This window comes from Aotus nancymaae, unplaced genomic scaffold (assembly GCF_030222135.1).
Source record: "Aotus nancymaae isolate 86718 unplaced genomic scaffold, 86718_ANA_hifiasm-v0.15.2.pri h1tg000014l, whole genome shotgun sequence".
NCBI classification, from domain to species: domain Eukaryota; kingdom Metazoa; phylum Chordata; class Mammalia; order Primates; family Aotidae; genus Aotus; species Aotus nancymaae.
In genome coordinates this window covers 82624169-82641556 of record NW_026988425.1, presented here as the reverse complement: position 1 = coordinate 82641556, position 17388 = coordinate 82624169, and the positions used below count along the sequence as shown (strand labels likewise).

General features: G+C 33.0%; 1 protein-coding gene across 1 annotated transcript; it reads left to right on the top strand.

Annotated features, from left to right (window-relative positions):
• Positions 1-1389: 1389 nt before the first annotated feature.
• On the top strand, positions 1390-17084 carry CETN3 (centrin 3). Its single transcript, XM_012477614.2, has 5 exons — positions 1390-1513; positions 3345-3480; positions 5322-5436; positions 11296-11487; positions 16677-17084. Exons 1-5 carry the CDS (start codon positions 1497-1499, stop codon positions 16718-16720), a joined length of 504 nt encoding a protein of 167 aa, XP_012333037.1. The 5' UTR covers positions 1390-1496; the 3' UTR covers positions 16721-17084.
• Positions 17085-17388: the final 304 nt, after the last annotated feature.

Below are 17388 nucleotides of genomic sequence, written 5' to 3'. Positions count from 1 at the left end.
ACATCTTCAGATAAATGCTTGGTCTATTTTTATCCTTTCTTCTTTAAAATAATGTTCTCCCATAGCTTGGTCTGTATCTTAAAATTTTAACATATAGTTTTTTTCAATGTCATTAGGTTCTAGTAACTGCAACTTCTCTTTCCTTTTAGAATTCAAAGGCGATTTATAAAAGTACCTTAAAATTTATAGTACGAACAAAATAAAAGTTCTACTTTGTTTTTGAGGGGTGCTAACCCTTAGCTAATTTTTAGCTTGTTCTATCATACTATCTTTACTTATGCAAATTTAGCTCATCCTTCTAGGTCTAGTATTTATGCCACCTCCTTTAAGAAGCCTATCTTGTATTCTCTCCCATCTCTAAACCATTATATACATCCTTTAAACATGTAATGTTTATATATCCTCTGCCTTCAACTCCCACCCTAAGGCTATTTTATTCACGTTTATGAGATTTGCTGTTTAGCTAAGCATTTTGGGGGTTTTCAAAAGATTCCACTCAATTTACAGAGCACCTATGCACCATTTTATTAGGTACAAGGAAAAGCCTTAAACAGATAATAACCATGGACTTCAAGAAATTGAACCTAGTAAGGCAGATGAATAAGAAGACATTCAAGTGAGCTTCAAGAGACTTGGTTTGGTAGTGAAGACAGTCTCATGTGTATAAACAGCTTACAGCACTGTAAAATAAGAGAGAGAAACGAACAAATCCGTTTTAAACAGTTCAAAGTAGGAAACCGAGAGGGAAGGGCAGTTTAGATACAGCTTCACCATAAATAGCCTAATAATCTAACCCTGTGATAATCCAAGTATAGTCACAGTACCTGCCTCAGAATCACCTGGAAGGCTTGTGAGGGGTAAAAACGAAGATTCATACCTATTGAAATTAGAATGGAGAAAGGGGCATTTAAATCTGCATTTTAAACACTTTCCCCAGGTACTGAGGTCATCCAAAGTTTTAGAACAGAGCAGAGCGAAGTTTCGCAGATCTTGTTCCTCAGCTACTCCCTCCTTCTAGTCGGAGGGTGGCCTGCAGCTTGTCCTTTCCCTTCCCTCCGTCGGAGCTGTATGTCCAGTTTCCGAAAGCCGGCCCCACAGACCGCAGGGCTTCACGCGAGACACGAGGAGCACCCACTCACCCCCGGAACCTCCACGCAGGGATCAGAGGCCGGACCCGCAAAGGATTCGGGGAAAAAGGCATCGGGCCAATCCGAAGGACGAGAGCGACCCTAGAAATGGGGGGGTGAAGGACAGAAAGATTTTTCTTTGATTGACGTAAAATCTACCCAATGAAAATAGAGAATTGTGAGGCTTCCACCCTAATAGGCAGAACCATAGAGATTTTTCAACCAATCCAGCTCAAAAGTGTCTATGTTGTGGGAGGTCCCTTAGGCCGCTAAGGTCGTTCGTGTCTGTTGAACGGCTGTAGGAGTCTTGCTGTCTTGGGTAGGGGGTTAAAATCGTTCTTGAGAGGAACGTCTCTGTCTGAAGAAATAATGAGTTTAGCTCTGAGGTCGGTAATAAGGAGGCGGCAGTGCTCTCCACACCCCGGAGCGGGACGCAGGGAGGGTGTGGAAGGGAGGCCGTTTGGGGTCGAGGTGAGGTAGGGGATGCAGTTTTGGGACGCGGGAAAGGAGCCTAGGATAGCCTACCCGGACCAATCACCCTCTGGGCCCTGGTGCCTTGCAGGGATCGAGCCCAGTGCGTTTCTACTGAGGAAGTTATTTCTGTCAGTGCGTAGGGCTTTGGACTGCCAAAAAGATGGGCTTAGTTGCGAGCGCGGAGGGAATGAAATATCGCGAGGCTTCTACTCGTTTCTGTGAGAGATCAGGCCGCGGAACATCCCTTCATTCAATTCCGTGTAGCGGGCCAGGGCCCGCCTCGGCTGCTCCGCTGCTAATGCAAATCACCCACCTATAAATTTTGGCAATAACACAAAACTCCTTCCTCATTTCTCAGGGCCTTGCCTTACGGTGTAGTTGGAGACCCATTTTAGTGAATTTAATTGGCAAACTGTCTCTTGGATTTCCTCAGTTTCTTGCATTTCTTTGCCTTTCAGTTCTAACCTCTAACCCTCTGTATGTTGCCCTCTCCCCCTTTGTAGAAGTTGTACCGTAAAACTATATACTTACGACACTCTAAAAATGTTCCATGTTCTGCTAAGGGATAATCGTGGTACCCTTGGATGGGGTCAGGAGTGGGTCGGTTCTGGACTTGGCCTCTAAAAGTCTCAGGAAGGAAAAGACTGACCCCAGGAATACCCAAGTTTGTGTCAAGTCAGGTTTCATGAAAGGAAGCTTCCTCAACTTTGTCATACTGCACCTACTGGTCACTTCCTGGCCTTTTTTTTTTTTTTTTCCCTAGCTTTCAGAGACCAAAATGACTTTCAAATGCAACTAGATACGTGTTTTAAATAGAGTCAGCTGGTTTTTACATGATAATGTGTTATCGGATTATAGGTTTCAAAACTTGTTCTTATACCAGTGTTGCATCCCCCTGTGAAAATTTGAGCATATTTAGATGGGCAGATCTTAAGGAAAATATTTCTGGCTTTAAAAAAATTACTTTTTTTCTTTAAGGTTTTCCATAGTTTGTTATGAGAAGTTTAACCTCCAGTTTACATGTTAAGTGAGACAAGACTCTTCACATTTTTATATAGAACGAAGCACAAATATTGTATATTTTTTGGCATCTAATATTTGTCATGTTTAGACTCATTAATATTTTGAATGATTTGTTAATATCGATGGAGGAAATGACAAATTGCCAAACTGTTAGAAAGGTGTAATCTAAAAACATTTTTAACCAACAGTGCTAAAATACTAAGTTAATTCGGTTGTATTTTTTTGTAGTCATTTTACAAACTTAATTATAAGAACTATCAAAAGTAAACCGATATATAGTGACTGTCAACTATGAATTTTGGTTTCATTTGGAGTTATTTTTCTTTAACACTCTTTTAGAATAATGTGAGTATTTTGTTTTTGGTTAGAGTTGGTTGGAGTTTCAGACATAAAAGCAATGTTACTTATTCACAGTTCTTGTTTCTTCCACAGTAACATTAGTGGGAATAAATAAAAAGCTGGGAAAAGGAAAAGTATGGTCCTTATTTATTTTACTAATCTTTAACAATCTTTAGTTTTGGGAAGTTCAGATTTAAAGCAATTTAGATTATGGAGTAAACAGGGCACTGACTCAAAGGGAAAGTTTCCCTATCTTTCTCCAAAGTACTTTCTTTTTTGAAATTTAGAAAATAATTATTGCCTAATTTCTGTTAGCAAAGAGAATTAAAGTAGACTTTAATTCTCCTTTAATTTAAGGACTTTTTTCTTTCCATTTCATAGAAGCGAACTTGTAGTAGACAAAACAAAGAGGAAAAAAAGGAGAGAATTGTCTGAGGAACAGAAACAAGAAATTAAAGATGCTTTTGAACTATTTGATACAGACAAAGATGAAGCAATAGATTATCATGAATTAAAGGTAATGGTATATTTTAAAATATTTGTTTTTATGTTAAAATGATTTGCATTTTGACAGTTGCTTTACATTACATTTCTAAATAATTATTTTAACTAAACTGGTTTGGAACTATGAAGGCATTTTAAGCATTCCTAGTTAGATGCTATAATAAAACTGAACAGAACCCCTAACATAGTTTTTAGAAAGTCTTTTTCACATGATAAAATGAATAGTATTTTAAATGTAAAAATACATTCCTAGGGAAGGTGCTTATTTTTCACGGACATAATTAAAGGATTTCAAACTGAAAATTGAACTATTCTTACCATATTCTTTTCACTGTTTTGTTTGTTTGTTTGTTTGTTTTGTTTCTTGGTGACTCACTGTTTTCAGATTGAGGGAGTGTTGTCTTTTAAACTTATATATTGGATTTCTTAGTAACATAGTCTCAATCCACTTTCTCTGGTGCAAACTTAAGTGCTGTTTGATGTTGACACAAGCTGATGGGTAAAAATGTCAACTTTAAGACCTAGAATGTCAAGGTGTGGGGAGAGATTTGTAAATTATATTTGTCAGGGTATAGGGAGAGATTTGGGTTTAGGGTGGAATGGGACTTTTAGCACAGTGGGAAAGATAGCATTTTCAGATTTTTCATAGCCTTAATGGATAGGTGAATATAAGTATGTGTTTTAATTTTTCTAATTTTGCAAGGGATTTTTAAGCATAAGAATTCCAAGTAGGGGTAGGAACTATGCAGTCACAGGATAGAATATATAAAAGCAGTTAATAGGCCTGTAAGTCTAGCTTTCTAAATCTTGCGGTCCTCTTTAGCTCTCTTTTTGCACTGTTTTTTTTTTTTTTTGGGGGGAGGGTTACCCAGATTTGATCAATTCTTCCTTTATAGTGTAATAATGTCTGTTCCATTTGTAACCATTGACTCTCTTGGTTTGGGACCTTATTTTATACCTGGAGCTTCCTAAATGATTTCTCTACCTCTAGTTCACCTTGTACACTACCATTGAATTTAGATAGTTTAAAAATTCTTTCACCGTTGCTCATAAATTGTTCATTGCTCATAAACCTTTACTATTAATGACTCCTCATTACACACTACTTAAAGTTCAGATTTCTTTGCTTTCTACTGAATGTTCTCTACACTTTTGCCACCAACTACTTTTTTTCATTTGCTAACTGCTTTCTTCCACCTGAACTCTTCTAATTCAGGTGGTGTAAACTGCTCTGTTCACTGTTCTTCAAACCTTCATTTCAGTGTCCCTTTTAATACCAGTCATCCTTCCCAAATGCCCTGCTGCTCCTCTTCATCTATCATTCAAAGAACAACTTGAATCTTTCCAAATAAGACTTCTCTAGTCAGTAACATGTCTCCTTCCTTGTTACTAGCAACAAAATCTCTTTTTTATCCCTCTAAACTCAGGGTCTTTAGCCCTATCATTTACGTGATAACTAATCATGGAGAGACTGATGATAATTCTTATTTTAATATTTTATCTCTTCTGTCATATAACTGTTTAATATTTATGCCATGCCTTCTCATTTTGGTTGTTAATCCCTTGAGAACAAATAACAATCAAATTATCTGTGCAGTAAGTTAGTACATTTTATATAGTAAAATTTATAAACACTTGGTAATTACTTTGTCATATAAAAATGCAATTTATAAAAAAAATAATTTCAATACTGAAGAACAATTACACTGTTACTTTGCTATTTTAGAGAGATAAAAGAAACAAGAGTTATATTTTACTAATGTGTTGTTATCTCTTAAGATGTAAAAACTTAAGAATTAGAAATTCTTTAGTAAAGAGTGCTTCATAATTTGCTTTTCCCTTTTAATCCAAAAGGTGGCAATGAGAGCCTTGGGGTTTGATGTAAAAAAAGCTGATGTACTGAAGATTCTTAAAGATTATGACAGAGAAGCCACAGGGAAAATCACCTTTGAAGATTTTAATGAAGTTGGTGTGTATTTTAATAGTCTTTGTAATCAGCAGCTATTAGGAAATTGTCTGATTAATATCAGTTTTTTTATTTTAAATTCTCTAGGTTATGGAATTTTCTTATAGAACACTGGTGTATAATGTGACTCTTACTCAGTTTTGTTTGTTTTTTTTTAACTTTTATTTTCAGAGAAAAAATATTTATGGCTTTGCTCTGAGATTCGTAGTTTTGTTTTGTTCTGAATATTCTAACCAGGGAACTATTGTGTAGCTTTTTATGGAAAGATGCTTTTCCAAGTTATGTGTATTTATATTATGTGATAAAACTCGAAGGGTGATCAAAAAATTATTTTTGTTTAGTAAAACAGAAAATTTGATATCCTGCTATTTGGAAAATGGTTCCCAAGATCTTTCTGGTACGTGATTTTTGTTGGCTAAGTGGGACAAGGGGGAACTGGTGGTAGTTGGTATCTTTAGCTGTAGATGAAATACATGACTTCAGGTTGACAAAGTTGGTAAGAGGCTACATCCTCTGGGTGACCTTTATCTCAGTGGAAAAAGTCATCTATTTAGAGTTAGAATTGGGGAAAAGGTTGTAGTAAAGGAGGCAGTGGGCGTACTGGAAGCAGGAGAAAACATCCTAGAACCACCAACTGAAGATAATGTGTCATAGGCTTAATATGGCTAAATTTTTATATAGTTGATTTTAGTAAATTATTTATAGCATATATAGACTAGGTTTTTTCAAAATAGAAGATTCTGGAAGGCAAGGACTTTGCTATTATGACCTAAATATATTGCCCAGAATATTATCTACAAAATGTATAAATATTCAGGTTTATTTCTATTATTTTTTTTCCTAAACCAGTGGTCACGATATAAACACATCATATAAATATTTTAAGATATTTAAAAAATTTGGAAACTGTTATGTACACAAACCACTTATTTTAAATATTCATCAAGAAGCAATATGGGAAGCAAAAAGAAATGGCAATTAGTAGACGCAGAGAAAGTTTATATTCATGTCATTAGTCAGGTTTTTAAGTCCAAAAGCTCACGTCAAATGCAGTTGAGATGGAAAAGAAATGATAAACCTAACAGAAAAAAAAAAAAAAAACACAACATAGAAGATACTCAACTTAGAAACTAACGTATGACTGTTTAGAAAAGCTACTTGTCCGTTTAGGGAGCGTTTTCTTTTTTTCCTCTAATTTATAGAATTACTGATTTGAGGAGAGGGAGAGAGCCACCTTTTGTTCTCTCAGAACGGACAGTCTCCTGAGGTTTATGATCACAATATTCCTAGTTTGACCTTAGATTGTGTATTTGTAGAAACAAGGTATCAGGATACAGTGGAAATGATACTATTAGGAAGGAGCTATAATTCAGGTATGTTTAGTACAGTGTAGTGGTTTAGCACTTGGAACCAGATTCCCTAGGTTCATACCTTGGTTTTGCCACTTTATAGCTCTGGAACTTGGTCATTTTAATACTCTGTGCTTCATTTTCAACTATAAAGCAGGGATCATTGTACTCTCTCATCAAATTCTTGTGAGGATTAAATAAGTTAATGTTATGTAAAGTACTTAGAAAAGGCCTAGCATATTGTAAGTGCTACTAAGCATTAGCTATTATTATTACTTTAAAAAAAATTGTCTTTGTTTCAGGGGCTTGAAATAATCACATATGTATCACTGGGACATAAAATATACTCTTTGTATATTTTTTATTGACCTTTTTTCATAAAGGCTATTTTAAGCACTGTATCATCATTAATAATTTTACAAAATGTGTTATTTTATCTTAAATGAATACAATTTAAAAGTTGTGATTTTTATTGGCATTTGGGACCAGAATCCCATGCCACCTCCACTTTTTCCTGACACCCATCTGTTTTATGTTATTAACAGAGCAGAAATGCTGGGTTCCTTGTAGAATAAATAGGTGTGGCAAAACTTCAGCTTTGACACTCAAAGATTAACCTTTTGTCAACACTTAGCTATTTTAAGGCTACCTATGGAGAGTACCAGGTGTCAAATAAAAGTTTATTACTGTTTGGGAATCAGTCAGTCAAGAACTATGTATTGCCACTTTTGTTGATTATTTGTAATTAATGACTGACCACAGATTAATATGTTTTATACTTTGGGACAAATGATTCTAATTCAGAACATTTGAGTCTTAGTTTTATGAACTACCTAAGGATACTGTTCCAAAATATATCTGGATGAAGTTTGGCACTTAACTACTATAGATTCTTCCTACTACTGAAAAAAAAGCGTTAAAATATATTTAATGTTAGTTTAGAGTCAAGACAACCTGAGGCTAGTGAGTAACAGATGCTTTAGGAATGACTGTCTTTAAGACCAACATAAGTCAAACGTTTGTATGCTCTTTTTGACATATACTACTTATTACTGCTGGTTCAGATAATAATACTGTATTATTGTCTTCATTTTGCTTATTTAACACTGAATTTTTTGTTAGGTACTGTACTGGGGTTGGGAAGAAGACTTAATTAAGAGTTACTAAGATGTTCTTTCAGGGAGCTTACAATGTAAAAATAGGTGGCAATAGGCTATAGTACTATGTGATAAATTGTAATTTTGTTTAAGACAGAAGTCAGCAACTATAGCCTTTGGACCAAATTCAGCTGCTGCTTGTACACCACCACACCCATTCTTTTATGCAGCTTTTGTGCTACTCTGGCAGAGTGAGTAGTTAGAAACTTTATGGTCCTCTGCAAAGCCTAAAATATTTACTATCTGGCCTTTTACAGGAAAGATTTGTTAATACCCGATCTAGAGGAATTGAAGACTTTGCAGAGGAGATTTTAAATTTAGGCCTTTGGAAATGTGAGTAGGATTTCATTCCAAGATTGCCAGGAGAAGTAGAGAAAAAGCACTCTAGGCTTAGAAAGCAGCAACAACAAAGAATGGTACTAGAAGTATAGCATGTTTGGGAAGCTAGGTAGTCTTTGGGCTAGATGATAGGAAAATGACTGGAAAGGTAGGATTGGGCCAGATTGGTAAAGTCTTGTAAAACATAAAGATTTTGAATTTTAGTCAGTGGAGGATCATTGACAATTTTTAAGGAAGGGGATATGATATGTTTGAGAAAGAATACTGATGACAGTATTATTGACGATGAGTTGGAAGGAAGAGAGACTGCAGATAGAAAATACTATTTTCTATGCTGAGGATGGTGAGGATGAAAATAAAAGGAATACATTTAAGAATAAGAAAGAGTCTGGGCTTGGTGCCTCATGCCTGTAATCACAGCACTTTGGGAGGTGAAGGTGGGAGGATTGCTTGCTCATAAGAGTTTGAAACCAGCCAGGGCAACAAAGTGAGATCCTGTTTTTACAGAAAAATTTTAAAAAATTAGCCAGACATGATGGCACATGCCTATAGTCCCAGCTGCTTTGGAGGCTGAGGTGGGAAGATTGCTTTAGCCCAGGAGTTGAGGTTGCAGTAAGCTTGGATCACACCATTACCCTTCAACCTGGGCAATAAGAGTGAGACCTTGTTTCAAAAAAATAAATAAAAATAAAAAAATCGTATTCCCAGTACTATAGGAGCTAATCACTGTTTAAATTTATGGGACTGAAAATGATTTATACTTTTCAAATCTGGAATCTAGCTGTAAATGATGCTGTTATTTTTTGGTGGGGTTAGAGGTAGGGGAGGCAGCTACAGCCTCCATGGTGGTAGTGGAATGAGTTTGGAGTCTAACATGTTTAACTGGTATGTTTGGATAGAAATTTCCAAAAGGCAGTGAGAAATACAGTTAAAGCCGTATTTCTAGCATTATGTATGATGATTTTTAATTTACTTTTAATGTGATGTTTTTAGATTTGCTGTATTCTTAAGTGATTTTTATACATGAAAGGTCTAAGAAAGTATTTTGATAAAGTACATTTCTGATAGTATGTGTAATTTGAAAAGACAGTTGAAAATCATTTGAAAATACAGTTACATGGGCAGAAATGTAGAGTTTTGTGAAATAAATGAAACCCACCTTAACTGCCTCTATGTCAGTTTACTAATAATTTTCATTGAAAATAAATATATTTCTTAAATTCTACTTTGTGGAACAAGAATAGAACATGAAGGCATGGAGGAGAATCATCATAAAGTTATATATTAGGTAATGTTTTGCTATCCAAAAGGATGAGCATTTATAATTCCCAAGAAAAGCTGCATTTTAAGAAAGAGTATTGATAAAAGAATATATAGACACATAGCTCTGAAATAACTAACACAATTAAAGTACCAGTGGGATAAGAATTTATACATCTTGGAGCCCCATCTGTTCCCCAATCACCCTGTTGCTTCTTTAAGTACATTAATACTTTCAGCAAGCTGCTTTTTTGGTTCACCTGTCATGTAAATTATTTAATTGGTGAAGAAAATTTCTTAACACTTTTTTTCCTTGTCCTGCTTTTTTGTTGGGACTAAATTCAAAATAAGTTGAGTATGTGCCATAGAGTTAAGTGTGGTATTTTATTTTGGTGTTATGGCTGTAGATATGCCAGCTCCTTTTTGACTGAATATTTATGAGCTTTGATGATTTGCATACTTACAGTAATATACTTCAATTAGTTACTTGGAAGCCTTTTTGGATAAAATTAATGGATAAAAGGAAACTATTGAAAAATATGTGTAGATGATACAATAGTCATTTGAATAGGTGATTATTGAACCAAATATGGATGAAACAGCAGCAAAACAATAAGTTGTTGGAGACTTTGATTGTATTGTTTTCTTTCTGGGTTCCTTAAACATTCCAGTATTTTCCATCTATAAGCAGTTGCTTTTTTTTTTTTTTTAATGATTTTGTAACCTTCAACAGGACTGAGTTATTTTTAATGACATAGTAAATGTTATTTTTAATGACATAAATACCTTATCTTGTAGTGGCAGACAGTGTATATAATTACTTCAGAGAGATTTATTTGAATATCGTTAGAATTTTATCTGGTAACTTAACAATTTTTATGCCATAGATTTTTATTTTAATTTTTATTACAGCTATTGATTAAAGACTAGTAAAATTGAAAATTCTTAAGGTTATTACTATGTTGTTACATATGATTATATTTAGTATATTAAAATCCACTATTACTACTGAGGTTTGAAATTACATTTATTTTTAGTTAATTGTCTGAGAGTTATTTATCCAAACAAAATGAGTAAGCTTTAAGGAAACCTTCTTTCCAGAGGTGATTTTGAGGTGAGCTTTCCTGCTATAATCAGATTTGATCCTATTTACTACTTTCCACATTTTGAAAAACCAAGAGGTTCTTCTAATCATAAAGGTATTAGTGGAATTTTCATCTGCTGTCTTGAGATTGTGCCTGTGTCTGTGATGGCAGTACGTTTTGTCTTTCGCAGTTTTTCTTGTTTTGAAGTTGGATTGAATTTGAGGAACAATCAGTGTTAGTATGACGTTTAGCCAGCAAGCAGGTTTTATTTAGTTAGCTCCAATTATTTTGTTGGTATGTCTCTCTGCAAGTAGTGACACACTCCGCGTGTGCTTGATGTCAGTGGAGCCTAGTATAATTCTTGATAATAGTAGATCTTAAATAAATATGGTATAAATGTAGTCCTTTTTATTTTGCCTCTCTGTGATACAGTTTTGCTAACTTTTTAAATAAGACAAGTTGCTCATAATAAAAAGGTTAAAATTTAAAATATGGATTTGGTTTTTCTAATTTCAGGTTTATCTCAGGGTTTTGGGATCTCATTTGACATTTTATTGTCAGACTAAATGTTGAAAGTAACAGCTTTAATTCTCATCTAATACTTAGTTGATTTCACAAATGAATGCTTTTGTGATTATACAGGTTTATTAAAAAATTTTTTTTAAACTATAGTGACAGACTGGATATTGGAAAGAGATCCCCATGAAGAAATACTCAAGGCATTTAAACTATTTGATGATGATGATTCAGGTAAAATAAGCTTGAGGAATTTGCGACGCGTTGCTAGAGAATTGGGTGAAAACATGAGTGATGAAGAACTTCGAGCTATGATAGAAGAATTTGACAAAGATGGTGATGGAGAAAGTAAGTTTTAAGTAAAACCTATTTTCCAAGTATTCCTGATGCTACACATGTAATACATTTTTCTGAAACCAAACGACTTGCAAGACTTTTTGTAAACTTACCCCTTCTTGTAATAGGCCTTCTGTCTAAATAATTCACATATTCAATTTAGAATGAAGCAGATCTGTAAAACCAGTTACACTTCAAGAAGGTACTGCGCCTTTCTCTGAAGATGAAATATCATCAAGATTTCAGCCTTTCAATAAAATTTCAGTCTTTAATGGCTCCTCCTTCAACTTGCATGTACTTCTAAACTAATATTAAGTTCTAAGTTCTATTGATTTTACCCTTCAGATATTTTGAATCTGTTTTTATCTTTGTCCACTGTGGCTGTCCTAGTTCACGCCCTAATATCTAATTAGGAATGTTATAATGGCCTCATTTATTCTTACCTTGGTTGCCTACTGCCTGCAGTGTCCTGTGTGTTGACTGGTGCTACACAATGAAAAAGGCAGATATGGTTTCTGCTTTCACTTTGCAGTCTCTTACAGTGTCCTAATTGCCCTTTAGGCATATAAAAGTCTCTAATCTCTTCAGTTTCTTGATCTCATTCTTTTCCTAAAATATTCATTTGATAATGCCATTTCCGTGTTTAAACAGTTGGAACAATTCTTCACTGCCTACAGAGTAAAGCTCAAAGCCTTCTATGATCTGTCCCACTCTAAGTAATTAATTTTATTTCCTAGTGTCTTCTTCCACTTTTCTTCTTTAACCCTCACCTCCTGTAGGTACACATTTTGTCAAAATACTCTCCTGAAAACACATTTTTCTGCTGTTCATTTCATCATGCTGTTTCTTATTCTTAGAATGCTCTAATTGTTAATTTCTGCCTACTAAAATGTGATTCATTGTCTCAGGTACATACTAAATACCATCTTTTTCTCAAAGGCTTCCCATAATGCTCTCTGTATGAATCATGAGACTTCTATTGAGGGCCTATAGTATTTAGAGAAACAACTTGTTTTGATACTTTCATTCACTTAATGTGGATTCTTTTGGCTGGAAACTAAGTTTTGTTGAGATAAAAACTGCTTTATTTGTATGTTAAACTGGTAAAGATTAGACCTTGCTGCCTTTTTTGTGGACTTTAGTGTTCTTCTGTCTTCATGAATTTTTCACACTTTTCAATATCTAAGAGCAATGAAATTTAAAAAAATATTGGGTATATAGAATAATAAACATGGTAAATGTGGAGTTAAAAGTAAATAAGATGTACTACAAGATGAAACATAGCATATCGTTTTGAAAAACTGAAAGGAACATTTTGAAAAGCCAGAATGGATTATCTTTTAAATAATGAAGATGGTTGTTAACATTTATTTAGCAGTTACTATATTGAATCTTTTCTTGGCATGTTACATTGTGAATTATGTCACTTAATTTCCATAATAACTTTTGTAAAGTAGATATAATATACCTATATATGCATATAATAGATGCATATAGATTAGGAAACTAAAGCTTTGACAGATTAATAACTGCCCCACGTTATCACAAAGCTAACACTACATGGCAGAGCCAGAACTCAAAATCAAATCTCTGTAATGACAAAGAATGTGCTTTTAAATAAAATATTATATTGCCTCTTGGGTTATAAAGTAAAATATTGACTAAACTTCTATGTTTATGGAGTTTTAAAAATTACATGCTATTATAGGAAGCAGTGTATTAGCAACATACTCAGTTGGAACTTCCAATTCTAAGATTTGCTTTTCCCCTTCAAAGCCAGATGGTCTCTACGGTACTTAATCTACTTAGTTCTCTAAAATTCTTATTGTTAGCAACTTATAATAAGATTTATTCTATGAAATGGTTGATTTATGAAAAATTTTGTTAAAGAAGGCAATGTAAAAGGAAACAAAGTGTCATATTTTCTTGATTCAATAAATGTTTTACCAAATGCTTATTTTGAGCTAGGTATTGTGGTAGATTTATTAGATATAGGAACTGGATATAAGAGATTGTTAATAGAGAAGGTTATAAAACCAAATGTACAAAGGTTTAGAAGATTGTCTTTTAACTGTCTACCAGGCTCTCTGGTAGTAGAGTAGCTAATTTAATTTCCTTAGCCACTTTCTGCTCTTTACTTTTTTGAGTTTAAATACTGTGTTTTTAGGTATGAATCATGGAATTCAGTTGTCCCTTGATAAACACAGGAGATTGGTTCCAAGTTGCCTAAGATGCCAAAAATCTATGGTGCTCAAGTCCCTTATATAAAATGGCATAGTATTTGCATATAACTTGCACATATCCGCCTGTATACCTTAAATTATCTCTAGATTACTTGTAATACCTAATGTAATGTAAATGCTATGTAAATAGTTGTGATACTTTGTTTTATTTGTATTTTTTTGGTATGGTTTCCCTTAATTTTCATCTGCAGTTGGTTGTATCTGCAGGTGTGAGGAACCTTTGGTTACAGAAGGCTGACTAAAGTTTAAAATACTTTTGAAATGCTTTATAAAGTTTTTATTTATAAACAATATAAAAATTAAGTGTTTTGTGATTTTCAAACTTCTATATGAGGCTTAAAATTTGAAATTTGAGTATTGAAATTTTACAGATCAAGAAAAAGTTCTAGATCTTTAAGTAACAAGTGCTTTTTGGATTTTGAATATTTTAATCATGGCTGTGTTACACTGTTAAAATGATCTGTAATCAAATCATGCTAAGGCTGTTTTATGTTCTTCCCTTAATATGGTTCTTAAGAACATACTCTTGCTTCCTATTTGATCTATATGCCTAAGTCTAAATTGGGGGTTCTTCAGTGAAGGTGCACACTGGCTAAATTGATTAATAATTTTATATATTTGAACTTTATTTATTGGAAACAGAGAGGGATCATAGCTTTCATAAGATACTCAGATACTGGAAAGGTTAAAGATCACTACTTCAATTTGTAAGATTCTTGAAAGTAGTTTGAGAGTATTATAGATTTTTGTATTACATTCTTACCATGTCGGTCATAGTGTTTTATGGATGTTAAATACTGATTGCATGGATTCATAGTTCTCTGACAGCTTCTGGAGAGTGCATTTTTCCTAACTCGTAGCTTATTTCTGTGAGGCATCCACTGTTCTCTTTCTGATGGTATTCTCCCCACCTTGGCTCTCTTTCTACCTCCTTTCTAAATTCTGTATTTTTGTTTTAGAGCCCAAGTAATGATTTATCTTTACCTAAATTTTTCTCATTAGTGTAATTATTTTTACCATTGTGAAGGACATTTTTCAACACCAATCTGGTCTTTATTTTAATAATAGTATTTTTTGTTATAAACATTTGTTCTGTTTCAGGTATAAAACCTGACTAACATAGTTATCAAAACTGGTTTTCTATATGGTTTCTGGAACCAGTACAGTGTATATTCTTTTAATTCCCAATGACCATGTTTTATCTCCTCAACAATTTTTAATTGGTTAATTTTTTCTATTCATTATGAATATTCTCATACATAGAGAAAAATTGTCAGACTAGCACAGTGAACACCATTGTACCTTCTGCCTAAATTCAATAATTAGTATATTACCACATTTGCTTTATTTATGGTGTGTATATTTTTTTCTCAATCATTTGAAAATAAATTTCATATATCAATAACTCGATCCTTTAAGCCAGGCACCATGGCCCATGACTATAATCCCAGCACTTTGGGAGGCTGAGGCAGGTGGATTGCTTGAGCCCAGGAATTCAAGACCAGCCTTGGCAACATGGTGAAACCTCATCTCTGCCAAAAATACAAAAATTAGCTACTCTGATAACATGGTCTCTAAATAAATAAATAGATTAAATTTTAATAATAAAACAAGAAAAAAACTTGATCCTTTAATGTTTTAATCTTTCATAACTATGATACCAATGTTACACTTCATAACTATGATACCAATGTTATACTTAAGAAAATGATATATCTTTCATAACTATGATATCAGTGTTACACTTAAGAAAATTACCAGTAATTTTATAATATCATATAATATCTTTCTCATTTCAGTTTTAATATATTCCAGAATAGGAAGTCTGGTGTCTGTTTTGATATACTGTACAACACTTAATATGGTGTTGTCATTTACTAGACACTTAGAGTATTTTCATATAATACCATCTAGGGTAAATAAGAATTGAACAATCTGAAACATCATCTCATAGTTCAGTGTTTTCAAATAAAGGAAATGAGATGCAGAACTGTTCTGTGCAGAGCTATGACTAGCTACCAGGTCTTATGTCTCAGTATAGTTTTCTTTTGCCATTATCAAAATTAATATTCATAACTTGTGCCTTGCTTAGGTATGTATTAAGTCTTAGGGCAAAATACTGAATACTTAGCAGAAGTATCTTCCAAACATTTTTATTAATTGATATGTGTGCATATATTGAGTTTTCAAAATTATATTAAATAAGATTATCTGATTTCTTATTTCTAGGTTGCTGTCTTAAACATTATGTTTTATAAATTGGAGATTCTTATTATATTTATAATTTGGGCAAACTGAAAATTAGTCCTTATCAGTGATTTTTTTCTGCATTTACATCTATATAGTTGCTGGATTACCTTGGTGATTAAAATTAAATCTGTAATATTTTCAAATTGCCATTTTTATTGATACATTTGAGATATAATGACCTAATTTTAATTATTCATTAACATAGGCTTTTAAGTATATAAAAGTTCAAAAAATAATAATTTAACTTTTTATAATTTTAATGTATTTTCATTCTTTAGAAATCTAATTTACATGCATGATATGTTCAAACTTGTGAAGGAAGGATTTGCTAAATGAACTAGTAGAATAAAGATTATAAAGAGGATTGTTTAAAGAACTTTGAAATGTCAAGCATTTAAAATGTTTTAGCAAGTATGTACAAATATGACTGTGATTGACTTTTTTGGTAACATTATCTTTTTCCCAGTTAATATTATAGAATACTAATTTATAATGTTTGTCACATATATATTTTTGCATTTAAGAAGATAAATTTAATAAACATATTCCACTTCCTAACAAAGAATTAAAAGCAAAAAGCCATGTTTTGATGTAATAATTTAGCATAATGTAAAATTTTTTTAATACTTAGCGTAAAATGGTAGTCATAGACTCTGAAAAAATAAAATATTTGTATTTCTCACTGTTTCATTTTCTTTCTTACCACAGTAAACCAGGAGGAGTTCATTGCTATTATGACTGGTGACATTTAAAGAATTACAAGGATAAACACTAAGAATGTTGCAGTTACCATCTTATATTCTATTTTTGTGCCTGGAGCCATGTGAAAAAAAAGAAACCAACTTAGTTCTTTTTTCCAAAAGGACCAAAAATAAGCATCTTATGTATTTGTATTTTACTACTGTTAAGTTTCTTTGTATGAACAGTATTGTTAGTACTCAGATAGTTTAGCTTTGTATTTATGATAGAGCTTTTATATAAAGTTTTTAAAAATTGAATCATGTGATATGTGTTCTTTGAAGCTTTTTTAATTTAACATTAATAGTCACTTTTATTTTGGTGCACACATTTTCCAGACTTTCATTAATAAAATGCTTATTTTATTAGTATTTTAAAGTTTGGTAAATTTGTTTTTATTCCTAGTGTCTGTTAACCCTCAAGAGTGTATTTTTAAAATCTTCCCTTTATACGTTTACTAGTTTCTGAAACAAAAATTCAAATACAAATAGCAATAGAGTGGCACATTTTTCCATTACCTAACATTTCATAAATTTTGACATTCTATGTTTTAATACAAGATGACTCAATATAAGTCTAATTCCTTTTTTAAGAGTCCTGTCTTTGAGTTTAGAGGGAATAAGTATTGTGCAGATAGACCCATTTATCCTTGTGTGTTATGTCTCTTAACTCTTTTGGTATT

What these genes read in the sequence shown, in the direction of transcription:
- CETN3 (XM_012477614.2), top strand. An exon ending in TAGATTATCATGAATTAAAG is followed by an intron (nt 3,481 to 5,321) that starts GTAATGGTATAT and finishes TTAATCCAAAAG; the next exon opens with GTGGCAATGAGAGCCTTGGG. An exon ending in TGAAGATTTTAATGAAGTTG is followed by an intron (nt 5,437 to 11,295) that starts GTGTGTATTTTA and finishes TTTAAACTATAG; the next exon opens with TGACAGACTGGATATTGGAA.